General features: G+C 50.8%; 1 protein-coding gene and 1 long non-coding RNA gene across 2 annotated transcripts in view; one reads left to right on the forward strand and one right to left on the reverse strand.

Annotated features, from left to right (window-relative positions):
• Positions 1-802: 802 nt before the first annotated feature.
• The window catches only part of SEC14L5 (SEC14 like lipid binding 5), a 42,612-nt gene continuing 16,856 nt past the window's right edge, over positions 803-26,558 (reverse strand). Inside the window, exons 4-17 of the mRNA XM_081554713.1 lie at positions 24,082-24,231; positions 23,454-23,585; positions 22,334-22,462; positions 21,227-21,419; positions 16,058-16,170; positions 14,645-14,834; positions 12,755-12,843; positions 12,580-12,650; positions 10,853-11,024; positions 8,922-9,056; positions 7,767-7,901; positions 6,901-7,128; positions 5,565-5,743; positions 803-3,122 (exon numbers count right to left, since the gene is read on the reverse strand). Coding sequence (XP_081410839.1) covers positions 3,014-3,122; positions 5,565-5,743; positions 6,901-7,128; positions 7,767-7,901; positions 8,922-9,056; positions 10,853-11,024; positions 12,580-12,650; positions 12,755-12,843; positions 14,645-14,834; positions 16,058-16,170; positions 21,227-21,419; positions 22,334-22,462; positions 23,454-23,585; positions 24,082-24,231 — 2,025 coding nt within the window. The 3' untranslated portion in view covers positions 803-3,013. The remainder of the gene's footprint in view (positions 3,123-5,564; positions 5,744-6,900; positions 7,129-7,766; positions 7,902-8,921; positions 9,057-10,852; positions 11,025-12,579; positions 12,651-12,754; positions 12,844-14,644; positions 14,835-16,057; positions 16,171-21,226; positions 21,420-22,333; positions 22,463-23,453; positions 23,586-24,081; positions 24,232-26,558) is intronic.
• On the forward strand, positions 5,228-25,007 carry LOC145531699 (uncharacterized). The gene is made up of 4 exons (XR_014072674.1): positions 5,228-5,470; positions 6,926-7,149; positions 23,308-24,256; positions 24,339-25,007. It is a non-coding gene; the product is annotated as an uncharacterized LOC145531699 (long non-coding RNA).

Consider the following 26,558-nt stretch of genomic DNA (forward strand, 5'->3'; position numbering starts at 1 on the left):
TGCCAACACATTTATCTCAGACTTCTGGCCTCCAGACTGTGAGAGAATCCATTTCTGTTGTTTTAAGCTACTAAGTTTGCGGTAATTTGGTTTGGCAGCACTAGGAAACTGATACAGTATGTCTGTGCTTCTATATTAAACATGGGATTTTTTTGTGTTCCCCTAATCTCTCCAAAAACCAATCTGCAACCCCTTGAGGGTGGTGTGGGCCCTGTTAAACATGCTCTTGAGTCTTTTAAACAACAGCTGAGTTATTCTTGAACAAACCCAGGGAAACCTCCTAGGCAGCAAACAGAGGGGTATCCAAATCTAAAATGTTTAATGCTTCCAGTCGGAACAAACAATCAGGTGAACAAGAAATGTCATGTTTTCCTGGCTGAGACAGAAACTGTGTGATCAGTTCGTTTTACAGGGGGAGAAATTCCAGACACAGGCTGGGGTGGGGTAGCAGGAGAGTCTCAAATTCCCCTTATTTCCACCTGTGGGGAGAACATTGTATAGCCAGTTGAGGGAAACACCACTCAGAATGAGGCCCTTCTAGACAAGTGGACGTGCTCAGAGAATGCAGTTTCTGCAAAGGGAAAGTCAGAGGGAAACAGCATCCACGCTTCTCTCCAGATGCACGGTGTGTACAACAGTGATGGGCGTCCTCACAGGATGGAATCTGGGGTCTTTGGATGAGAAGCATTAAACTATCAGAATAACCACCGATTTTCTGTGTGCTGAGCGCCGGGCCCGGGACTTCACATCCACTCTCGTTTCATCCCACTACAGCCCAGAGAATGAGGTAGGCACTATTCTATCCCCATTTTACAGATGAGGATGTTGAGGCACAGAGAGGTTAAGTCGCCTGCTGAAGGTCACACAGCTCGTGTGAAAGGATGGCTGGGGCTTGAAACCCACCTTGTTGAAATTTTAAGACTCGGGCTCCTAAACTCAGTTCCTGGGCAGGTCCTATTGCTAAAGGGTCATTTGTGTCCTGGCCACAATAGGCTAATGAACAAGATGGAGAAAGAAGCCATACCCAGGGGGCTTCCAGCCCTGAGGTTTGGGGAAACTAAGAAGCCAAGAGCTCAGCATCTCCTTCCTTGGATTTTTAATCCCAAGCTTCTCAAGGGTTGAGGAGAGTAGCTGTTGGTTGCTGATGCTCCAGCATGGGCCCCAGGGACCTCCAGCACAGGAGGGAAACCGTAGCAGATGCCACTGTGGTCATCTGCTGCTCCTGTGGCCCACCTCTCTTTGTCCATTGGGTGACTGGCCCTCCTCCACCCCTCTGTTGCTTCTGGAAGAAATGTCAATCACAGGGCTCCCAGCTGCTTAGCCAATATGTCCACAGGAGTGAGCACATGACTTGCCAAGGGCCAGTCAGAGCCTTCCCTGGGATTTGAGATGGAGAGTCTCTTTCTGCCTTAGAAACTGAGAGCCCTGTGGTTTTAGGCTAGGGGCCACCAGCAGTCATCTTTCCCTCCAGTGAGGAGAGGACAAGGTCAGCATGCAAACTGACACACAGCCAAGAGGCCTAGGTGAGGCTGAGGATGGGCACAGGAGCCTGAGGACACTGAGGGCTTCTGGATGCAGCCGTACCTGAAGCAAGACCCACCCTCGGCATCCCAGTTACTGCAGACAGGGAATTCCCTTTGTTGCTTAAGCCTGTTTGAGCTGGGGCTTTCCTGAGGGAGATGAGGAGAGCAGGCTCTCAAAAAGAGAGGCATAAGGCTCCTTACTGCTCCTGTTAAGGCAAAAACCAAAAACACTAAAGGCAGGTCAGATCAGACTGCAGGATGCCAGTGGTGACCTCTGACCTGTTACCTGTTTGCAGGCCCGGGAAATGAAAGGAAAAATGTCCTCAGACCCATGCCCCTCCCATGCAGGCACTTCTTTCAATATTGCAGCTGGTACTGAGGATCAGATTTGCCCCCAGTACAACTGTGACAAAGTCATAGACCCCTCCCCCATCAGGGGAGTCCTGATGCCATATTGAGAGCCTGGATCCAGCCTTAGCTGAAGCAAGACCTTTTAGACTGGTCAGTTACAAGTGCCCATGAATGGTTACCCTTTTTTGTTTAAGCTGCTGGGAGGTTACTTACAACCCAAAAGGGCATAATTAAACAGGAGATTCCCAGGAGACAAAGGGACCTTCAGAGAATATAAAGATAGCCAGAACTGCTTCATCATTGCCTGGAATTCAGCAAAAACACTGGGCCTTCCACTGTTTTCAAGTCAGGGGTGGTCAGGATTAGACCTTCCAGCCACATGCTGTGAAAATGCATTTCACGTCCACAGTGGGTAGCTCCCCACAGAAAGTGGAGCCTGTAACTTATATAAATGCTCGCCAGCATATCCTGGGACCCAGGGCATCACTGTAGGCTTAGACACTAGAGTTTACACCCATCATTTCTGCTTCTTAGGGAAGGGAACCCTAAGAGTCTTGGAAGCACCCACCTTGTGCTTTTCAGACCAGGTGGTGGGGACAAGCATGTGGTCTGGGCTGGCCCATCACTGTACCTCCTCCTCCAGTGATTGGTCCAGATTGAACACAGACCCTACAGGCCAATCAGTGTTCTCTGTTCCCCCTGGCAATTGGTTCAGGGGTGAGCCTGGGACTCAAACAGGCTGATAAGACTCAATTCTGGAAGGCTTGATGGAACTTGGTCAGGAGACAGATTCTCTTCTGCACCTCTGCTGCAGGAAAGGGAAAGAGGGAAACTAACAGTGCAGGGGTGGTCTGAGAAGGAAGCCACCCCAGGGAAGCTGAACCAGAGATGGAGGGGGGCACTGAGCCCAACGACCTCCCTGAGCCTCTCTGACCTGAACGGGGTCTGCCCACCCCTTGGCTTTTTGTACTCGAAGCCCGGTCATAGATGATTCTGTCCTCAACACCCCAAGAGCCGACGGGGGCCTCCAGACAGCCCGACTTTGGCAGCGTCCAGACCCAGGGCTGCAGCCCACATGGCCTCGTGGACACGTGGGGACATGGGAGGTGAGCAGGCTGCCCCACAGGGCTCAGTCCCGACTACCTGGAGACCAGGGAGCTGCTGTGGGACGGGGCCGAGGAGGAGGAGGTGGCGGCGCTGAGCTGGGAGAAGTGGCTGGCGCAGGATTCCAGGCTGGACATGGAGCCCCTGGGGAGGAAGGACACACACGTTGCCTTCTGGTGGTGACATGGCCCTGGGGCTACTGGGAGCGGCAGAAAAGCTGGGGATGATGCCAATGAGGCTGCCCCAGGGCTCTTCCCACAAGGCTGGTAAACCCCCCTGGGTGCAGAGGGCAAGTGCAGAGGGAGAAGCAGGTGAGACTGTGATGAGACATGAAGCCTGGCCCACTGCCTTGGAGGGCCTTCCTTCCCAGCAGAGCCAAGCCGGCCACCCACCTCTCAGGGACTTCACTGACCCAGGGGCCCAGCATGGCCCAGAGGGCACCCTGTCATCTCCAGCCTCACCCCTCCACCTTCTTTCAGCTCCTTCAACACCCGCCTCCTGTGTCTCGGGACCTCGTGTCTGCGCCTGCTGCCAGCAGCCTTTCTCTCCCGCCCACTTTGTCCGGTCAAATGCCACCCAGACCACAGAGCAGAGTGCTACCCAGGAGACGTTCCTGTGATGACAGACGTGTTCCATAACTGCGCCTTCAAGCACAGCTGTCACGGGCCATGTGGGGCTACTGGGCACTCGAGATGTGACTAGTGTGACCGAGGAACTGAATTTTTTATTTTATTTAATTCTAATCGCTATGTTTAAATTGCTATGTCTAGCTAGTAGCTGTCGGGTTGGAGAGTACAGACTTAGGGCCTAGCTACTCAAAGTGTGGTCTGGGGACCACAGCGCAGTGTCTGCTGGAGCTTCTTGGAGATGCCTCAAGAGCTAAGCAATCCGAGTCTGGGTTTTGACGAGCCCCTCCCTCCCCACCAGGCGATCGTGTGTACACGGCCTAGATCTCAACTCCAGTGTCACTTCCCAGAACCTTCCCCAAACCCCTTCACCCTCGCGACCCTGTGCCCTCCCCCCCTCCCCAGTCCTGGGCTCTGACAGCATCCTGTGTTCAGGCCGCCAGCACCTCCTGGAGTATGACCTTGGGGCAAGGACCTTCATGGCATCATCACTGCTCGTGTGTGGCTACGTGGTCTCCTGCTTCAGGATGGGGACCCTGTCTGCCTGGTCCCTCTAGGACCACCAGTTGCCCACTGAGAGCAGCCTGGAACTGGGACTCTCCCAAGGCTATTGACAGTCAGGGCATCAGTTCCCCTACACTGACCAGACAAGACAGGCTGCAAGTAGCTTCCAGCCCACCCCTTGGCCTCCGCCTGCCGTCCCGGAGGCAGCAAGCCCCCAATATATGTGTCTACGGGTCTGAGTCCCTCTGGGCCTCAGTCTCTCTCCCCAACACTGAGGCCCAGGGGCAAAAACAGGTCACCTCCCAAAGAGGGAATCACCACCCTTGGACACACTGTGGGGTCTCCCTTTGGAGTAAAGATGCTGGCTCAGCATTTCCTTTCTTTTCTTTATTTCTCTTTTGCCTCGTGGCTTGTGGGATCTTAGTTCCCTGATCGAGGATTGAACCCACGACCTAGGCAGTGAAAGCTCAGAGTCCTAACCACTGGACCGCCAGGGAATTCCCAGCCCAGCATATCCTGTGCCGGCTACATGTGCCCCTAGGATCCCTGCAGCTCCACCTGGGATGTACGTCCAGACCTGACACCCTCTTGGAGCTTCAAACCTACTCTACGGTAAAGAGTCGGACATGACTAAGTGACTGGACAACAACAAAAGAATTTAAAGCGTCATTTTTAGAAGGAAACTGACACAGCCACGTCGTGAGGCAGGATGCAAAATCACATTTGTTTTTAAAAGATAGAACACAAGCTGTGGCCGATTCATGTTGATGTATGGCAAAAACCATCACGATATTCCAAAGAAACTATTCTCCAATTAAATAAATTATTATTTTTTTAAAGATAAAACACAAGTCCTGCAAGAAACCACTATTGAGTGCTTACTGTATGCACAGACTTTCCCCACCCATATTATCCTCAGGACAACTGCATGACGTAGGGGTTCCGGTGGTCCCCGTCTAACAGCTGGGGCTCAGAGAGGTAAAGTGACTTGCCTGAGGTCACAGAGCAAGCAGGAAGTGCTGGAGGTCTTAACCTCCCTCTCTGTCAGCAACACTGGGGGAGAGTTCTCTGTGAGGCATAATTCTAGAATGTTCTAGAGCATTCCAAACCCAGTTTTATGGAATTCTAGGAGTGAAGGAAGGTACAAATAGGAGGGCTCAGGCCCCTCTTCTCCCACCCACCCAATCAGTCTGGTGTATTGGGCTTCTGTCTGGGGTTTCATTTGAAGGGAAGTTTCTGCAGCTGAGGCTGAAGCAGAAGAGTGATACAATCGCTCATGATAAGGGGCTGAGCCACTGGAAAGTTTATTAGCATGCTCGTCAGGGCCCCACCCCTAGAGAAGCTCAAGGGCAAGTAGAGGAGGTGAGTGCAGTGCCCCCAGCCTGGAAGGAAGGGACCTTGAGCGTGTTGCGGGCCTGGCCCGGCAGTGGGGATGGGGAGTTGGGGGACCCCATACCTGAAGTCCTCAGATGCCAGCACCTCGTAGTAGTAGAGGAGTTTGCACCTGGGACCAGGGCTGTGCAGGGCCGTCAGGACATCCTCTACGCCCGGGAGGCTGCAGGCCACATGGGCAGGGGGGCTGTGCATTTGCCACTGCAGCAGGTAGACGCCAGGCCACCGGGTCACGTGGGAGCCCTGAAACACAGCAGCCAAGCCTCAGGCCCCGGTCCACCTGGGGAGAGGGGCCCCTTTCTAAACCAGCCTGCCAGCAAATCCTTCCTTTTGGGGTGTCCCAAAGTCACCTTTGCTTCCCCTCTGCTGTTACCCCATATCCATGGCAACTGAGAGCCTCCCTCTTAATCTGGCAGGGGAGTCAGGGCCTACTGGGTGCAGGAGCTACAGAGGTGTGCTTTGGTTAAAAATCTGGATTTTGTTGGGCTTTCGTCCGCTGAGTGGGATTTGCAAATTGAGAAAACCTGGAGAAGGGAGTGTATGGGCTTCCCAGGTGGCTCAGATGGTAAAGAACCTGCCTGCCAATGCAAGAGGAGGTTCAATCCCCGGGTCGGGAAGATCCCCTGGAGAAGGGTAATGGCTATCCACTCTAGTGTTCCTGCCTGGAGAATCCCATGAACAGAGGAGCCTGGCAGGCTACAGTCCACGAGGTCTCAAAGAGTTAGACATGACTTAGCAACTGAGCCCACACACACTGAGAGGGAACTTAACGGTGTTTAGAGTTTGCCGAGGGTAGAGGGACAGCCAGATAGGAGGGTGTCAGTCTTTATAAGAAGAGCAATTTTGTAAAAGGGTTGATGTTCAGTGGGACCCTGGGGCAGAAGATGCTGGTGTGTGATGTGACAGCCGTTTGCCCAATTCACCTATGACACCTCCAGCAAGATCTCCACTGCTCACCAGTGCGTGTGTATGTGCGTGTGTGTGTTTGGGGCCAGTGATGTTTGACCTGCAAGCACCATGGAGTATGGGGGGGAGGGTGGTCAGCAATGTGGCCCAAGTTCTGGTGGCAAGTCCCCGAGTGCTGTTTCCAGACCTAGTCTCCCTGCTGCGCGGGTGCTGAAACTGTGCATCAGGAAACCAGGCAGAGGTGAAGAATGCAGACACCAGGCCCCACGCCCAGGGCTTCTGAGCCCACCCACGTGGCATGGGGCCAGCAACCTGCATCTTTGACCAGAGTCTCGGGAGGATGCTGAAGATGGGGCCCTAGGGTACCAGGTCTTGGACCTGCCCACATCTTTCTCCCCTACTGTCCTGCGGGGTCTCTGAGGCCAGGGACTGGGTCCAATCTGTGCACTGCTGTTCCCCCAGAACCCTGGCACATGGCGGACCCAAGAGACTACCTGGATGCTCTCCCCTTCCCGGCAGATGAGGGGGGTCTCCACGCAGCTGAAATCTGCACCCAGGGCCCAGCCTCTGTCCGTCAGCTGCCCGCCAGCCCTGGCCCCAGGCTCCCGGGGGCCCGGCGTGAATGCCTGCTTGGTGTGGTACAGACTGAACACCACGTCCCCACGGAGGATGTCAAAGTCCCAGGTGATGACTGACTCCCTCTCCAGAATCTCTACGGTGACCTGCAAGGGGACAGGTGACAGGTGAGGTCTGAATGTCCGGTCTGGAGGAGGCTGGGATGCGGAAGCCAGCTGCAGGTGTGTGGGTGCCCACCCTGGTCTCTATTCCCCACCCCAAGTCCAGGCATTGCTCTGGACAAACAGATCCACCTCTGTCTGGATCACCTGGGACGATTCCCTGCACCAGGGTGACCACAGCCAATGACGGGCTGATGTGAGGGTACCGAGGCCAGCCCCCTGCACCACTCTCCCCTTGGATCAGACTGGGCTAGACCATGACTGCAGCCAGCTCTTGGCTTAGCTTCTGTCCCTAGTGGTAAAGAACCCGCCTGCCAACACAGGAGACATAAGGGATGTAGGTTCAGGAAGATCCTCTGGAGGAAGAAATGGCAACCCAGGATTCTTGCCTGGAGAACCCCATGGACAGAGGAGCCTGGCGGGCGACAGTCCAGAGGGTGGCAAAGAGTCGGACATGACTGAAGTGACCGAGCACGCACACCGCCCTCCTTAAGGGTTTCTCCTGAGCGCTGATCCTCTACAAGTCATGGGCGCAAGAACCCTCGTCTCAGCCTCTGCTTCAGGGTTCCTGACCTAAGACAACACCCAGCCCAGCGGGCCCTCCCAGCCCAGGACCCTGGCACCTCGTGGGGGGCCCCGCGGAGCACGCTGGCCGAGTGGTAGGTCTCTCTCCACTGTCGCAGCTGGTCTTCGTGCTCCTGATCCTCTTCTGTCAGATACAGGGACTTGGGGACCAGTCCTCCTTCAGGGACGTTACACTGGGGGACAAAGACACCAGATGACAGTCAGGGCCCAGCCAGGTCTGGCTGACCCAGAGGAAGGCGCTCTATGACCCCTGAAACCACACTTACAACATGCTTACAGAGCCTGACAATTGGAGAGACCTGGCAAGCTTGGCAAAATTTCTAGGAAATGTCTCTCTTTTTTTTTTTAACCCTGAAAAATCATGCAGGATTGCTCTTTGAGGTTTCTTTTTTATTTACTTATTTTCACTGCACAGGGTCTTGGTTGCTGTGTGTGGATTTTCTCTAGTTCCATCGAGCAGGGGCTACTCTTTGTTGCAGTGGCTTCTCTTGTTGCAGAGCTGAAGCTTAGTTGCTCCGAGGCATATGGAATCTTCCCAGATCAGGGATCAAACCTATGTCCCCTGCATTAGCAGGCAGATTATTAACCAGTGGACCACAAGGGAACTCCTGTTTGAGATTTCTGCTGGAGAAGGGAAAGGACCTGCCCTCCCACATCAGATAAGATAAGGGTCACCCCTGCCTCACCCCCAGGGGAAGTGATAAAAGGGATCTGGGGGCACCTCCCCTGGAACATATTGCCTGATCATCCCTTGCCGTGTGGCTGTAAGATGGGAATAAATAAGTCCCTTTGGATACACCAGCTCCTGGGTCCAAGCTTCTGGGACATTTGAGTCTCCTCCCCTTGCAGTAGAGGCTGCAAAGTCAGCAGCTAAATGCTAACTGCTGCCTAGCAACCTACTGGATGGGGATACAGAAGGGTAAGCCCTTGACTGGCCTGGTCTCTGAGCTTCTGGGAAACTTCAGCTTTGCTTGAAAGCACCAACGTAAGGTCCCTCCTTTAGAGAGGAGTCACCTCTCATAGGGCGAGCTTCTAAGACCAGCTCTACCCCCAAAGAGCCAGCAGGGCCCTCCCCAGGTCAGCAAACACACAAGGTATCTGCCCTCCCCCAGCCTCCTGCTGCCTGCGGCCATGTTTCCCTGAGGCCACAGACCATCCCGGCCTTGGGCCCAGAGGGCCCACTGGGGCCTCACCAGGCACTCTCCCCCAAGGAAGTCAGGAATCACGTCTTTGTCCAGATAATCGACAAGACCTCCGGGGCCCTGGTAATTGCTGCCGCTGTAGATGAGGAACTTCTGCCTGGTGTTCTCATTGATGAAGGGGCTGATCTGAAACAGGGAAGATAAGGCATGATAGAAAGATTTTTTTTTTTTCGTATGATATCATTTATATGCGGAATCTAAAAAACAATACAAGTGGACTTACTTACAAAAGAGAAAACAGACTTATGGTTGCCAAAGGGGAACGGTTGTGGGGAGGGGTAAATCAGGAGTCTTCGATTAACATACACACACTACTGCATATAAAACTGATAAGTAATGAGGACCTACAGGATCGCACAGGGAGCGCTGCTCACACTCTGTAATGGCCTAGATGGCCTAGATGCCAGACGATGAGGCTGCTGGAACAGTGCTAGAGGCCTAAATATTATACATAATTGAATCACTTTGCTACATGCTGCTGCTACTGCTGCTGCTAAGTCGCTTCGGTCATGTCCAACTCTGTGCGACCCCATAGATGGCAGCCCACCAGGCTCCTCCATCCATGGGATTCTCCAGGCAAGAGATTTTTTTTTTTTAATTGAGGTGTAATTCACAGAACATACAGTTAACTATTTTATTTTATTATTATTATTTTTTGGCCACCCTGCAAGGCTTGCAGGATCCTAGTTCCCCAACCAGGGATCGAACTTGCACCTGCTACAGTGGAAGCTCCAAGTCCTAACCACTGGACTATCAGAGAAATCCCAGAATTAACCATTTTAAAGTGAACAATCCTCTGGCATTTAGTTCATCCACTATGCTGTGCAGCCATCACCTCTAATTCCAAGACATTTTCGTCCTTCCAAAAGGAAACCCCAGGTCCACCAGCAGCCACTCCCATCTCCTTTCCCTTCAGCCTCTGGAAACCACCAATATGCTTCCTGTCTCTATGATTTGCCTATTCTGAACATTTCACAGAAAGGGAATGCCACAACGTGTGGCCTTCTGTGATTGGCTGCTTTCACTGAACCTCATGTTTTCAAGGTTCATCCACGTTGTAGCGTGAATCAGAACTCCCTTTTCATGGCAGAATAATATTCCATTGTGTGGATAACCATGTTTTGTTTATCCCAGATGGGAAGTATTTCAATGCTGAACTCTAAGCTGTGGGTCAGTCTGGTTTTTCACGGTGTCCCAGTGTTGGGGTGGTGTCTGACTCAGTGAATAGTTAGGGAAGGGAGGGAGGGAAGGAGGGAGGTGGGTAACCAGGCACTTAGCAGAGCACAGAGCACAGGCCAATGCCGCAGGCAGAAGATTAATCGGGAGCTAGAAATCCCACTTGTGTGGGTCACACTCCTTCAGACCCCACCCCGGGAGGCGGTCTCTGTGGGCCTCAGCAAGCTGGCTCTCATCTGGTGTGGCCAGTGAGGGGGTGGTGTAGGCAGTGGGAGGTGAGTACTACTTTCCCTGCTCCCTCCCTACTCCAGTGGCCCTGGAAGCACCCCCCTCACCTGTGCCAGTTCTCAAAGGGCTCTCGTTACAAGGACCTCCCCTCCTCTTGTCCATCCAGCCCTGGGGTGGTCAAGGCTTGCAGCAGTGGCCAGCCCCTGGGGCTGCTCCATCCTGCCCACCCTCCTGAGAGTGGGTCACACCCCCACTGCAGCCAGCTGGGTGAGTCCTGTTTCCGACCAGGGGTTTGTGGAATCTCAGTTCCCCAACCAGGGATTGAACCTGGGCCACAGTGGTGAAAGCCTGGGACCCTAACCACTAGGCCACCAGGGCACCCCTAGAAGGGGGTGAAGTTTATGGGAAATGAATTAAACTTCAGTCTAGCCATAACTGAGAAGAATGGACGCAGGGTCATCAGACAGGTAGATCCCAGAGGGACCCTCTCCCATCTCAGGCTCCTTGCTCTTTCTCACCAGCGTCCAGAGCACGGGGAAGACGCGGGGGGCTCGCACAATGAGTAGCCGTCCCAGGGTCTCGGGGTAATTGCCCTCCACCACCTCGATCATGCGCAGCAAGGCCTTCACCCCCGGCCGCCACAGGTGCCGCAGGCTGAGACCCTCCAAGTCCACCAGGCAGGTCCAGGAGCTGCAGCAGAGATGCCCGCCTCACTCCACCTTGTTCTGCCACCCCTCAGAGCCCCCAGCACCGTCCGTGGGGACCTAGGGGCCCATGGACAGGGATGGATGGAGAGTCTCAGTGGCAGCTGCTGGGGCAGGGACCGCAGGACACTCTTGTGGACCCTTTCAACGTGGGGAGGCCACATGGCACGGGGGCTCTCAGCGCGCACACCAAGGCCGCAGTGCCCAGATTCAAGTGCCTGAGGGCTGAGTGATGTGGGCAGAGTCCTCATTAGGATGTCAGCAATGTGTTACTAATAACTGTTGAAAAGAGGTGCCTGCGTGCTAAGTCGCTTCAGTCGTATCCAACTCTTTGTGACCCCATGGACTGTCGCCTGCCAGGCTCCTCTGTCCATGGGATTCTCCAGACAAGAATACTGGAGTGTGTTGCCATGCCCTCCTCCAGGGGATCTTCCCAACCCAGGGATCAAACCCAGGTCTCCCGAATTACAGGCAGATTCTTTACTGCCTGAGCCACCAGGGAAGCTGTATCACTTCTGGCGCTGGTGCTGGTTTAGTCGCTCAGTCATGTCCGACTCTTGTGCCCTATGGACTGTAGCCCGCCAGGCTCCTCTGTCCATGGTATTCTCCAGGCAAGAATACTGGAGTGGGTTGCCATTTCCTTCTCCAGGGGATCTTTCCCATCCAGGAATTGATCCCAGGTCTCCCACATTGCAGGCAGATTCTTTACTGACTAGCTACGAGGGAATCCCTGGTATCCCCTCTTAAATCATTCTTTTTGATAAGCCATAAGGAAACCCTAGGGCCTCCCAGGTGGCACTAGTAGTAAAGTACCAATGCAGGAGGTGCAAGAGACATGGGTTCGATCCCTGGGTTGGGACAATCCCCTGGAGGAGGGCATGGCAATCCACTCCAGTATTCTTGCCTGGAGAATCCCATGAAGAGAGGAGCCTGGCGGGCTACAGTCCATGGAGTCACAAAGAGTAGGACTTGACAGAGGCGATTTAGCATGCATGCAAGGAAACCCTACGAAGTGTTTACAGAAGAGGAAGCCCCAGCTCAGAAAGGTTAAGTGCCTTTGGGGGTAACACCCCTGTGAGGACTGGTGTGGGAAACTCCACTCAGGAATAGGAGTTTGGGGCAGCCAGAGTGGGCGGTGGGTCAGTGGATGAGCCCTGACACCTGGGAGGTCCACCTGCCTGGGAGACAGCCAGGGTGGATCTTGGGGGTGGGAGAGCCAATCTCAAAAAGCCAAGTCCAGGAGGCTGCGTGGCACAGGCAGAAAACCCGCGAGGCCAAGCCAGCCAGGACCAAGTTCCAACCCCAGCTCTGCCCCTCCCGCTCTCAGCAGCCTTGGAAGATGTCCCCACCCTCAGCCTTGGTTTCCCCCTCCATAAAGAACAAGGACACCTTGCCTCATTAGGGTCGCTGTAAGAATTAGGGGAGGGCATCTCTGTGAAGCGTCTAGCGGGCTGCCTGGCCTGGCATCCATGACCAGTGAACCTTGGCTGTTTTTACTGTTTGGGGTGGGGCATGCCCACCCCCCCGGCCTGGGTTCTTGCCTGATGGGACGGCCAAACTGTTTTGTGTTCCCTTCACACCGCTTCTGTCCTTCCTCGTTGACGGAAAGAATCTAGAAGGCAGAGAAGGGGCTGGCGAACATTCTCTTGGCTGCTCCGGCCACAGGCAACCCAGGGGGGACTGGGGCTGCTCCCAGGAGCGGGGACCCCGACTCACGTGCTGCAGCAGCACCTCCTCCCCCACGGCCTTCATCAAGCCCTTGGTGTCCATGTGGCCCAGACGCAAGATGTACAGTGGGCGGCCGTCTTTGGGGTGGGGAAAGGGAGGAGGGGACAAACGGGAGACAGAATTACATAATGCTTAGGATACATTATGCTATATGTTTATGGTCAGTTGCTCAGTCACATATTGTTATATATATAACATACTATATATATTGTGAAAGTCGCTCAGTCATGTCCGACTCTTTACTACCCCACGGACTGTAGCCCGCCAGGCTCCTCTGTCCATGGAATTCTCTAGGCCATAAAAATGGAATGGGTAGCCACTCCCTTCTCCAGGGGATCTTCCCAAGCCAGGGACTGAACCCAGATCTCCTGCATTGCAGGCAGATTCTTTACCGTCCATCTGTGCCACCAGGGAAGCCCATATATAGCATACTATATATATTGTATATATATATTAAGTTTAATACTTTATACATATTATATACATACAATCAATTCTTATTATTTGCAGTAGTTAATTTCTATAAAGTCACCTCAAATACTGAATCAGGAAACACAGAACCACTTCTACCGGGGGAGACAGGATGTTAAGTTCCTGCCAGCCTCTGGCCATGACATTTTTGTCAGTCGACCAGTACTAACTTTGTTTTGCGTGTGTTTCTATTTGAGGATACCTTGTTTAATTTACTTTGTTGATTCATTAGTAACTCATGCCTGAAAGGAGCTTATCAAACATGAATTTTCTCCATAAGGCACATCACAGCCTTCTTGCACTTAGGAGCATAGCACTTTCCCATGACTCAAAATCAACACACACAAAAGCACAAAATGCAAACAAAAAACCAAAGAAGAGAGTAATGGCACTAAATAGACTACAGAAAGGAGACAGAAGGACACTGGTTCGGCCTCAGGTGGGAAGGGACACACATTTTTGGTCACTCCGTCCATGAAGGACAGTGAAAGCACCTTGAGCATTGATTTGTGGGTTAAAAGTAAATTTTAATGAGCAGGAAAATTCACAAATACAGAATCCATGAATAACAAAGATCGACTATATATTGAAAGCAAGTGTGCCAACCAGTTTTTCAAGAGACTCAAGCACTTGCCCTGATCAATACATATGAATTTTTAACATTTTAATTTTGAACAAGGACATTGAAAAGTGTAACAGGTGCTGGCTTCAATGGCACTTTCACTTTTAAAAACCCAGAGACGATATTTGTAGTGGGTTGCCCCAAAATTCTTGTCCATCCACAACCTCAGGATGTGTCCTTGTGCGGAAATAGGTTCTTTGCTGACATGATTAGTCAAGGATCTCAAGATGAAGCCATGCTGAATCAGCTTGGGCCCAGGAGAGAGAACAGAGAGATACTGAGTGAGGGGAGGTTGTGTGAAGACAGAGGCAGACTGGGGGGGTGGGGGGTGGGGAATGTGACCCCAAGCTGAGGAACGCCTGGAGCCACCAGAAGCCAGAAGAGGCAGGAAGGATCCTTCCCTAGAGCCTTCAGAGGGACCACTGCAGTGCTGACACCTTGCTTTCAGACTTCTAGCCCCCCAGAACAATGACAAGATGGATTTCTGTTCTTTCAGCCACCCAATTTGAGGTCATTTGCTATAGCAGCCCCCAGACACTAATGCAGTATTCTGCAGACAATAAGTAATGATGGGCTGACCCTGCCCCTGGGAGAACCATCTCATCTCAAGCCTGAATGTCTACCCCAGCTCCACCTTCACATTGGCTATCATCTCAAAGGCATCTCCAGATGCCCAGAAGAACCAAAAGGAAAAATAACAAGCTACTAAAAGAAGACGGGCATTCAAAGCACATTCAGTGGTGACCCCAACATGCCCTCCCCGTCATGCAGGTAAAGGGACACACCTATGTCCTGGTAGTGCCAGCCCCCGGCGTAGAACTCCTCCAGGAGGGCGGGGGGTCGCCAGGTCTCTAGGAGGAGGTCCACCTGGTGCTGCTTTCGCCAGCTCAAGGACTGGCACAGCATCTCGCGGGCCCGGTCCAGGTGGAAATCTCGAGCCCGCAGAAAGCGAAGGATGTGTTCATCTTTGGGGATCTGAGGGGAGAAGGAGGAGAAAGCCCTTAGCAAGGTATTCCCTAATCTGAGATTGTCACTGATAATTTGGTTGTGTGTGTGTATGTGTGCGCACACGCACATGTGCACTAATATTGTGCCCATTTTACAGATGAGGAAACAGGTTATATCCCAACCCAACACTAAAGTAATTCCCTTGTCTGCCCACCTAGTAGGGAGGAAGGGCAAGCAACTCATGACGAGGCTGGAAGCTCTTATTCAACAGAGCTGAAGGTCAGGGCCTACATGCATGGTGGACCATGATGTTGGAGGCTTAGAATCTAAAGGCAAAGTTCATGTCCAGTCAAAAATCAGCCCTCCCAAGTCCTTAAATCTCTTGGTGGTGGGGGCTTCCCTGGTGGCTCAGTGGTGAAGAATTCACCTACCAGTGCAGGAGACATGGGTTCAATGCCCAGTCCGGGGAGATCTCACATGGTGCGGAGCAACTGAGCCGGTGTACCACAACTGCTGAGCCTGTGCTCCAGAGTCTGGGAGCTGCAACTACTGAACCCATGAGCCGAAACTACTGAAGTCCACGTGCCCTAGAGCCCATGCTCCGCAGCAAGAGAAGCCACCGCAATGAGAGGCCCACGAATTGCAGTTAGAGAGTAGCCCCTGCTAGCCTCAACTAGAGAAAAGCCCACGCAGCAACAAAGACCCAGCACAGCCAAAAGTAAATGAAATTTTAAAACAAACAGTTAAGATGGTGAATTAAAAAAAAAAACTCTTAGAAAAGGAGAGTATGCCAAAAATAAAAAAAATTTTAAAACAAACGGTTAAGATGGTAAATTAAAAAAAAAATCTCTTAGAAAAGAACAGTGTGCATGGTTTTGTCAACATAAGGCTACAAAGCAGTGACTGGGCTCCGCAGGGGACACTGGGAATGTCTGGAGCCACTTTTCGTTTTCACAACCAGGGGAGAAGAGCCCCTGTCCTCTCGTGGGTGGGGGCCAGGTATGATGTTCAACACCCTACGTACTCAGGACAGCCCCCCATAAAGAGCTGTCCAGCCTCAAATGTCAACTGTGCCAAGACTGGGAAATACTGCTATCAGTGCTACGTACAGAAGGCACAAGACAGGATATAATAAAAAGAAGGTGAGATAGAAGTGTCCGGCATTGCTAATCACCCAGCTTTGCATCCCTGGCCCGTCCTGCCCACCCCATGCCCGAGGCTGAGAGGCTGCAGCCCCGGCCCCCACCCACCTTGCCTTTGTGGGTCTCCTGCAGCCAGCATCTCAACTGGACCAGGCAGCTCTCCTGCATGGGCGTGAGATGGCCCAGGCACCTTTCAATATAGTCCGCATCCAGCTTGTCCCCTGGAGGAGAAGAGGGGGTTCAGAAAAAGCAGGAGACGCTGCATTGTCTACCGTTTCTGGAACCCTCGCCTCACTAGCCGATTTCGAATCTGAAATGTAGCTCCGAGTGTAGGGCAGTCCTTTCACCAAAGAGCTGCTGGTCTTCAGATCTTCTAGAGTTTCCAACCCATTTGCAAGGCGATCTGAAAACTCAGGCCAGGGCACACCTGGATCTCACTGTGGTGAGTAATATGCCCCTTTGGCTCTCGGAAATCAAGATCATTCCTACCCTCTGGGAATGTCAGTTGGTGCAGACACTATGGAAAACAGTGTGGAGGTTCCTTAGGAGACTAAATATAGAATCACCATATGATCCAGCAATCCCCACTCTTGGACATACACACAGACAAAACTCTAATTCAAAAAGATACACACACCCCAGTGTTCATTGCAGCACTATTCACAATAGCCAAGACATGGAAACAAACCTAAATATCCATCAACAGATGAATGGGTAAAGAAGATGTGGTACATATATACAACGGAGTATTACTTGGCCATGAAAAAGAACAAAATAATTCCATTTACAGCAACAGGGATGCAACTAGAGAATATCATACTAAGTGAAATAAGTCAGAAAGAAAGACAAAGGCTTTCCCAGTGGCTCAATGGTAAAGAATCACTTGCAATGCAGGAGCTGCAGGAGATGAGGGTTCAATCCCTGCGTGGGGGATATCCCCTGGGGGAGGATTATGGTAACCCACTTTAGTAAAAAAAAAAAAAAAAAAAAAAGGAAAGACAAATAAAATATGGTATTTAAAAAAATAGATAAATAAATAAATTTAAAAAATATATGGTATCACTTATATGTGGAATCTAAAACATGGCACAAATTAACCTATCTACAAAACAGAAACAGACATAGAGAACAGACTTATGGTTGCCAAGGGGCAGAGCAGGAGGAAGAGGGATGGAATGGAAATTTGGGGTTAGCAGATGTGAACTATAATGTTTATTTTTGTATTTATTTTATTTAGGCCATACCATGTGGGATATTGGGCTTCCCTGGCAGCTCAGCTGGTTAAGAATCTGCCTACAATGCAGGAGACCTGGGTTCCATCCCACGATTGGGAAGATCCCCTGGAGAAGGCAACGGTTACCCACTCCAGTATTCTTGCCTGGAGAATTCCACAGACAGAGGAGCCTGGCAGACTACAGTCCATGGGGTTGCAAAGAATTGGACACAACTGAGCAAGTTTCACTTTCATGTGGGATCTTAGTTCCCCGAACAGGGATGGAACCCACGTCCCCTGCACAGGAAGGCAGATTCTTAACCACTGGGCCACCAGGGAAGTCCCACTGTTTTCCGCTCTTAACTGCTGGGGTGGCAGATGCTGGCATGGTGAGGCATATGGGCATCTTAGCACCTCAGCACTGGGTGGAGATGGTCCATAAAGCGCCGGCTCCATGGGCACAACCGTTTCTCCACATGTGGAGGGCACAATCAGAAACCAAATGGAATGACTGCACACCCAGCAGCAGAACCCAGCAGCTCCCCAGAACAAAAAGACCTCAGGGCTGGTGGTCATGACAACCTCTCCAGTAGGCACCTGGGTAAACGGATGCTGCAGGGGGAACCACCCAGACTCTGCAACCCCTCAGAGTGGTCAGAAGTGGAGATGCTGAAGATGGGGAGAGGGAAAGCGGGGGATGAGGGAGGAAACACGAGGGAGGCAGGAGATACCAGCTTCCTTCCAGCCTCCAGGAAGATGTGAAGCCCTTTCTCCTGAGCACAAAGGCTCAGTGATAGAGAGCATGGAAGGGGCAGGACACTGCCCCCCACCAGCCATCCTGAGAACCAGCTCTGCTGGTGGACAGCACAGACAGAGGAGGCAGGGGAGGTCTGGTGTAAAAAGGGGAGAGCACGGGGCATGACCTGCAGAGTGTACACAGGAAGGGGCAGAAGAAGTGCAGGTATTGTATAATTTTTCTTAAATATTTTAAGAGCACACGTACAGCAGCCACCAGCTAGGGCACACAGCTGGTGCAGAATAAATACTGGTTGAATGAATGAATTTTGTTGTCCCTAAACACAGCCCCCCAGATGTATTTTTGGTTACACAGTATATCTCTGCAACAAGCAAGCCCTTACACTTCAGTGGCCCCAAAGAGAAAACAATCATTGTGAGCATTAGTGCATATGGTTAAAACTGGATTCACAGGGCATGCGCAATTTTGTGTCCCAGGTATTTTCCTTTAACAAATTATTGTGAACATTTTCCAGATCAATAAAAGTTAGAAATATGACAAAGGGCTAATTGCCTTAACATGCAAAGAATTCTCACAAAGCAATAAGAAATTTATGAGAAAATAGAAAAATGTATATAGGACAAAAAAAAGGAATTCACGCACAAAAAAAAAAAAAGAAGAAGAAGAAAGGAAAGAAAAAAGTCACCAAACATGAAAAATTAAAATTTTACCTCCATCATAAAGAAGCAGTCACTAATTCACCAGTGGTCAGCCTTTGCCTTTCAGAAGTTTAAAACATTTACTAATAGTCTTGGGGTAGCCGAGGTGAAGTCAGGAATAGATGCAGCTACTCATTTTTGGTGGAAACATTGATTAGTACAACCTCTTACAGGCCTAATTGGTAAATCTACCAAAATTTTAGTTGCCTGTAACATTTGACTCAGCAAATCAACTTTTAAAATTATATGCTATATACATGCTCATGCAAATATTTTTTAAAACCTTAAGCACAAAGAGGTACCACATTATTTGTATTTAAAAAGAGAATAGAGGGACTTCCCTGGCAGTTCAGTTACAACTCCGTCCTTGGGGCTTCCCTGGTAGCTCAGAGATTCAAAGAATCAATGGAAATAAAAGCAAAAATAAACAAATGGGACCTAATTAAACTTAAGAGCTTTTGTGCAATGAAGGAAACTATAAGCAAGGTGAAAAGACAGCCTTCAGAATGGGAAAAAATAATAGCAAACGAATCAACTGACAAAGAATTAATCTCAAAAATATACAAGCAGCTCCTGCAGCTCAATTCCAGAAAAATAAACGACCCAATCAAAAATATGGGCCAAAGAACTAAACAGACATTTCTCCAAAGAAGACATACAGATGGCTAACACATGAAAAGATGTTCAACATCACTCATTATCAAAGAAATGCAAATCAAAACCACAATGAGGTACCATCTCACACCGGTGAGAATGGCTGCTATCAAAAAGTCTGCAAACAATAAATGCTGGAGAGGGTGCAGAGAAAAGGGAACCCTCTTACACTGTTGGTGGGAATGCAAACTAGTACAGCCACTATAGAGAACAGTGTGGAGATTCCTTAAAAAACTGGAAATAGAACTGCCATATGACCCAGCAATACTACTGCTGGGCATACACACCGAGGAAACCAGAGTTGAAAGAGACACATGTACCCCAATGTTCATCGCAGCACTGTTTACATAGCCAGGAAGCAACCTAGATGTCCATCGGCAAACAAATGGATAAGAAAGCTGTGGTACATATACACAATGGAATATTACTCAGCTATTAAAAAGGATGCATTTGAATCAGTTCTAATGAGGTGGATGAAACTGGAGCCTATTATACAGAGTGAAGTAAGTCAGAAAGAAAAACACCAATACAGTATATTAACTCATATATATGGAATTTAGAAAGATAGTAACGATGATCCTATATGTGAGACAGCAAGAGAGACACAGATATAAAGAACAGACTTTTGGACTCTGTGGGAGAAGGCGAGGGTGGGATGATTTGAGAGAATAGCATTGAAACATGTATATTATCTTATGTGAAACAGATCACCAGTCCAGGTTCGTTGCATGAGACAGGGTGGTCAGGGCCAGTGTGCTGGGACAACCCTGAGGGATGAGATGGGGAGGGAGGTGGGAGGGGGGTTCAGGATGGGGAACACATGTACACCCGTGGTGGATTCATGTCAATGAATTGCAAAAACCACTATAATATTGTAAAGTAATTAGCTTCCAATTAAAATAAATAAATTAATTTAAAAAAAAAAGAATTGCCTGCTGATGTAGGACATACAGGTTCGATCCCCAGGCTGGAAAGATCCCACATGTCTTGGAGCAATTGAGCCCACAGGCCACAACTACTGAGCCTGATCTCTAGAGCCTTGTTCCACAACAAGAGAAGCCACTGCAGTGAGAAGCCCATGCACCACAGCTAGAGAGTAGCCCCTGCTTGCTACAATAGAGAAAAGCCCAGGCGGCAACGAAGACCCAGCACAGCCAAAACAAATAAGTAAAATAAAAAGACTTCGTGCTTCTGCTGCAGGGGGCACGGGTTCAATCCCTGGTCGGGAATACATGCTGCACGGTTCCATGGCGTGGGGTGTATGTGTCGGGGCAGTGAGGGGCAGTGTGCAAATAAAAACAAATAAAATTTTAAAATAAAAAGGAATGGAAACAATCTACATGCCCATCAATACAAGACTAGCTAAATAATTAAAATAATAAATAATGTTTATTAATAAATTATGGTGCAACCACACCACAAAATACTGCAAAGTACCAAGACACATGCACTGATACAAAAAGTTGTTCAAGCAACATTAGTAAACTTTTTAAAAAAGCAAATTATCAAATGGAATGTATATATACTCTCATTTGATCAATGTAATTCCATATGTGTATGTGTATAAAATTGTGTGTGTGTGTGCGTGTGTATTACGTATGTATATATGCCTAGATAGTTTCAGGAAAACTTTCCACAGAGAGGAAAACAGTCTTACTTGCTATCAAATCTGAGCAGTTTGAATTTTTCTCTACCACGATCATGCATTCCTCATTTAATTTAGATTGCTAATAAAACCCGAGGAAAGGGCAAGTCAGCCCATTCCTAATGGAGAAACAAGCCAGTCCTGGCTCTCGGGCTGGAGCAGAGAGAGGACAAAGCAGCTGAGGGAGGGAGGAAGCTGAGCCTGACCCCAAGAGGAGCCCTGGCCACCCTCCCCACCCCAGCCCCCTCCCAGGAATAAGCAGGCCCACTGTGGCACCCAGGGCAGACCTGGCCGGCTGCCTGAGACCTACCGTCAGTATTGACTGACTCGGGAGCCAGGTCCTGGGCACTGCCCTGCCCACAGACCTCCAGCGAGCTGGGCTCCCTCTGCCCAGCCTGGGAGGGGGTGTCCTCTTCTCGGGCAAGGGCAGGCGTCCACCGGGGAATGTGAGAGGTGCCCTGGGAGATGAGCTCGTTCAGGTAATGCTCGATCACCTCTTTTCCCTGGAAGCCAGAGACACATCAGTACTGTGGAGGCCAGCCTGGGAGTCATCCATCACGAGAGTCACCCATCACTGCTCCCACCCCAGCGTGACACATGGCTACTGAGCAGTTGAAATCAGTAGGTCCAAGTGGAGAAGTGCTGGGCACACTAAATACACACTGATTTCCAAGACTTAGAACCAAACGAAGAAAGTGAAATAGCACACAAGTTTTATATTTGTATATTTTATATTTTAAAGTATTTATATGTTAAATATTATGTATTTATTTATACATATTTATATATATATTTAAATATTATAAAATACTGTATATTTTACGTTTTTATTTGGCTACCTGATGCTAAGAGCCAACTCATTGGAAAATAACTGATGCTGGGATAGATTGAGGGCAGGAGGAGAAGCGGGTGGCAAAGGATGAGATGGTTAGATAGCATCACTGACCCAATGGACATGAACAAACTCTGGGAGATAGTGGAGGACAGAGGAGCCTGGTGTACTGCAGTCCTTGGGGTTACAATGAGTTGGACACAACTTAGCGATTGAACAAGTTTTATATTGAAAACATGAAAATATAACTTAATTAAAATGAAGTTCACCTGTTTCACTGCACTAACAAGCCTCTACTCCGTGAGGGTCTGAGATCTTTAAACCAAGCACCACACAAAGTCCCTCTGTGCAGAGTTCTCTGCACAAGCCCAGGAGCATCAGGACAATAACTCCGGTGTCCCCATCCTGGGCCAGGTGCTTTCCATGCATCATCTCACGTGATATGACTTGATTAGAATACCCATTCTACAGATGAGGAGACTGAAGTTGAGGAAGGTTAAGGGTCTCAGGGGTTGCAGATCAGAGTCTGCAAGCTCCAAGGTCTGTGCACTTTCCTCCCCATGACCGAAGGAACCCACCTCTTACCCTCTTGATGCTGGCCGTGTACTGCCTCATGGCGATCTTCTCCAAGGCACCTTCAAAGCCAAAGAAGGACCGGATGTCGAGTGAGGCAGATTGCTCAAAGCATGTCCAGTCTTCATTCTCAGGGTGGACCTGAAAGCCAGGCAGGGGCGGCAACACAATCTCAGTGTGGGGGATGACATGCCCTCTCGGGGGGCTCTCAACGACCTGGACCCAGCCAGACCAGGCAGTGGGCGGCATGTCACAGCAGTACCAGGGAGCTCTGTCCAGAGAACAATGCAACGTCTAAACCTTAGAGAAGACAGCCTTCTCAGGAGGGACCAGAAGAAAGTGAGTCCAAAGTTTTGGTCCCTTAAAAATTATACATACACAATGATGGACTTCCCTGGCGGTCCAGTGGTTGGGAATATGACTGCCAATGCAGGGGACATGGGTTCGATCCCTGGTCAGGGAGGATTTTACTTGCCACTGGGCAACTAAGCCTGTGCACCACAACTACTGAGCCTGTGGACCCTAGAGCTTATGCTCTGCAACAAAAGAAGCCACTGCAGGGAGAAGCCTGTACACTAGAGAGTAGCCCCTGCTTGCTGCAACTAGAGAAAACTCACATGCAGTGACAAAGACCCAGCACAACCAAAAATAAAATAAATAAAAAATAAAATGGGTTTTTAACAAAGTATACAAATGTGATATATTTAAATAGATATTTAATATATCATAAACTATGCATAAATATTACATTTTAAAATGTATTTGTTGTGAAAGTGTTAGTCACTCAGTCATGCCGACTCTGTGACTCCATGGACTGTCCACGGAATTCTCCAAGAATACTGGAACGGGTAAGCCATTCCTTTCTACAGGGGAATCTTTCCCACCCAGGGATGGAACCTGGGTCTTCCCGCATTGCAGGCGGATTCTTTACCATCTGAGCCACTAGGGAAGCCCCACAAATAATAATATATATGTATTTATTTCAGCTGTGTCTGTGAACTGTAGGTGTCAGGAGCTCCTGCATCCTCTCTGACATCTTCCTGGGAGGGCGGGAGCCGCCAGGACCTCAGCGACCTCTGGGCCCAGCCCAGTGCTTGGGGGATGCAATCCCGGAGGCCAGCCCCTGGCTCACCCTGTAGCTGCAGTTCTCCTTGACCACCACGCGGCTGGCGAAGGTCTCGTTGTGCGCTTCGATGAGGAGCGTCCTCTCCTTCCAGTTCAAGACATTTCTTTGCACGAAGACCACGTGCTCCACCCCTGCGATCTGCAGGAAAGAGACAGCAGGGGTGTGCAGGCTAGACGTGAGGTGGGGGCTGGGGGCGCGAGTCCTGAGGACTGCCCCCCCGCCCCGTCACCCCCGACCCCTGGAAATCCCGGAGTCCCGCCCTGACCACCAGCCCAGCCCGGATCCCTGGATCTCTGAATTCGGGGAATCCCCGGACTTGTGGACCCTTGGTCCCCTGCCCGACGCCAGCCCACCCGCCGGAGCCCGGAGCCCTGACTCCAACCCCTTCCCCCCACCTCCCGGGCCCTGGGACTCCCTGTTGGCCCTAGTTCCCCGGACAACACCCAGTCTCACCCCAGCGCCCCCGGACCTCCTCTCCCCCGGACCCGGGAGGCCACCAGTCCAGAACCTGCTCCAAGCACCGACACACGCGTGTCTCCACGCCTGAACCCCGCCCCCTGTCCCAAGTCCCCGCCCGCCATTCCCCACCCCGGTGCGGCCCCTCCGGTTCTCCAGGGACTCCCTCTGCGCGCACCTTGCGTAGCAGCCGCGGGGCCTCCACGCGCAGCCGGCAGCTCCGCTCCACCACGTGCACCGCGCCGTCGGCGCTGCGGGACTCGCGCAGGACCTCGCTGCCCAGGAAGACCGGGATCTGCGGGCAGGTGGGGAAGCGCTTCTCGTAGGCCTGGGGACGGAGGGGCGGAGGTCAGGTGAGCGCCAAGGGGTCCGGGGGCGGCCAGAACACCTCTTCCCTCCCCCGCAAACCTGGCTGGGCATTTGTCTCGATTTCAGGACAAGTTATCCAGAGAGGAGAAGGGCGTCTCCCCAGCGGAAAGAGCGGTGACCACTGACCGTATTACCGCAACTGTGGTCTTAACCTCTGTTCTAGAGCAGGGACACAGGCGTGCCTGAGCGCTGACTTGGCAAATCACATTTTGACTCTATGTGTGAAATGAAATATTTTCTGCCCGACAGCTCTCCCGGGGAAACAAGCCTTTTCCAAATGCAAATATCTGAGCCCAGGTGAAACAAAGCCAGCTCTCTGGAAGACATCAGGTACTTCCCCTCTGTTGAGCAGCTGGGGAGATGTGAGGAGGCTTTCCTCCACACTGGCCATCTCTTACTGTAAACAAGGAATCAAGGAATTCGTATGTGAACAATAAAGAAAGCAGGATTGGTCCCATATAGCTAGATGCATATGAAAGAAATTATTTCAGCAAGCCGGGACTCTTGCATCTTCCTATACATAGAAGATCGCTAAATTTCTCCATGTGAGAGATTTAGCTTTTCTTAAATTAAGAGTAATCTTTTAATATTCGGATTACCTGCCCCTTGCTGTAGACTTGTATATAGCCTGGCTCCTCCCCCTCCTTCTGGGGGTCAGCTCCCTCCTTGTCACCTGAGATGCTGTCTCTGGGACTCCAGTCCTAACATTCCCACTGAATAAAACCTAACTCTCAACTTTTGGCTCAAGTCCTAACATTCCCACCGAACAAAACCTAATTCTCAACTTTTAGGTTGCAGGTGTTATTGGTTTTTTTTTTCCAGTTGACGTATGTTTGAGTTTTCACCCTCCGCAGTGGGCTAGTTTGGGGCATTTTAAAAGAAGACATGTTTTAGAGGAGAAAAAAAAGACGACAAAACCAACACCCCTTCATGATTAAAAAAACAAACAAAACTCAACAAAGTAGAAATAGAAGGGAACTTGGAATAGAAGGGAACTTGCCCAACCTAATAAAGGGCACATACAAGAACCCCAGCTAACATCATGCTCAGTGGGAAAAGACTGACACTTTCCCCTAAGATCGATTTGAACTGTGGTGTTGGAGAAGATTCTTGAGAGTCCCTTAGACAGCAAGGAGATCCAATCAGTCCATCCTAAAGGAAATCAGCCCTGAATATTCATTGGAAGGGCTGATGTTGAAGCTGAAACTCCAATACTTTGGCCACCTGATGCTAAGAACTGACTCATTTGAAAAGACCCTGATGCTGGGAAAGATTGAAGGCAAGAGGAGAAGGGGACAAAGAGGATGAGATGGTTGGATGACTCAAAGGACATGAGTTTGAGTAAACTCCGGGAGTTGTTGATGGACAGGAAGGCCTGGTGTGCTGCAGTCCATGGGGTCAAAGAGTCACACACGACTGAGCAACTGAACTGAACTTCCCCTAAGATCAGGAACTAGGCAGGGATGCCTGCTTTGACTGCCCACATGTAGCACTCTCCTGGGGGTTCTAACCAGGGTGGTTAGGCAAGTGAAAGAAATAAAAAGCCTCCAGATTGGAGGATGAGAGGCCAGTTCCCCGAAATGCCAGGGTCAGAGCCAAAGGGGGAATCAGGGGCAGGGGTGGGGGGTGGGGACGTGCCAGCATCAGTGGCTGACAGTATTCAAGCAGGGTTTGCTCCAAGAGCCTGTCACAGCCACATGTCCCGGAATCAGGATCAAAGTGAGCTCCAAAAATAGGAGTAAGCTCCAAAAATAGTGCTGGCATCTGAGGACACACACCTCCTCCCCATCCCTTGGCGGGGAGTTGGCGCCACCCCCGCTCAGAAGGGCAGAGGCGGGGGAGGGGCAGGGAAGTAATGCTTGGTGTCACTCAAGGTCCCACAAGGCCAGTCTAGCGCATCCTCCACCAGGGTCAGGAAGTCAGGGCTGCCTCCATGTGTAGAGGCTGGTTGCTTTGTGCAAACACACCAGGGTCAGAATAATTCTCCTCGGGGAAGAATGCACAGTGGGGTTCCTGGGGGTTTGGACTCAGAGGGCTGACAAGGGAGGCCCCCTGAGAATGATCTCCCCGCTACATATCTCAGGGCATCTTGAATCCTCTCCCAGCGGAAGGCATTGTGGACTTCCCTGGTGGTCCAGTGGTAAAGAATCCGCCTTGCAATACAGGGGACAGGGGTTCAATCCCTGGTCCAGGGCGATTCCACATGCAGCGGGGGAACTGAGCCCCAAGCACCACAACTATTGAGCCCGCGCTCTAAAGCCTGTGCTCCACAACAAGAGAAGCCAC

The sequence above is a fragment of the Giraffa tippelskirchi genome, chromosome 13, assembly GCF_054371585.1.
Source record: "Giraffa tippelskirchi isolate mGirTip1 chromosome 13, T2T-mGirTip1v1.2.pri, whole genome shotgun sequence".
Taxonomy (NCBI): Eukaryota; Metazoa; Chordata; class Mammalia; order Artiodactyla; family Giraffidae; genus Giraffa; species Giraffa tippelskirchi.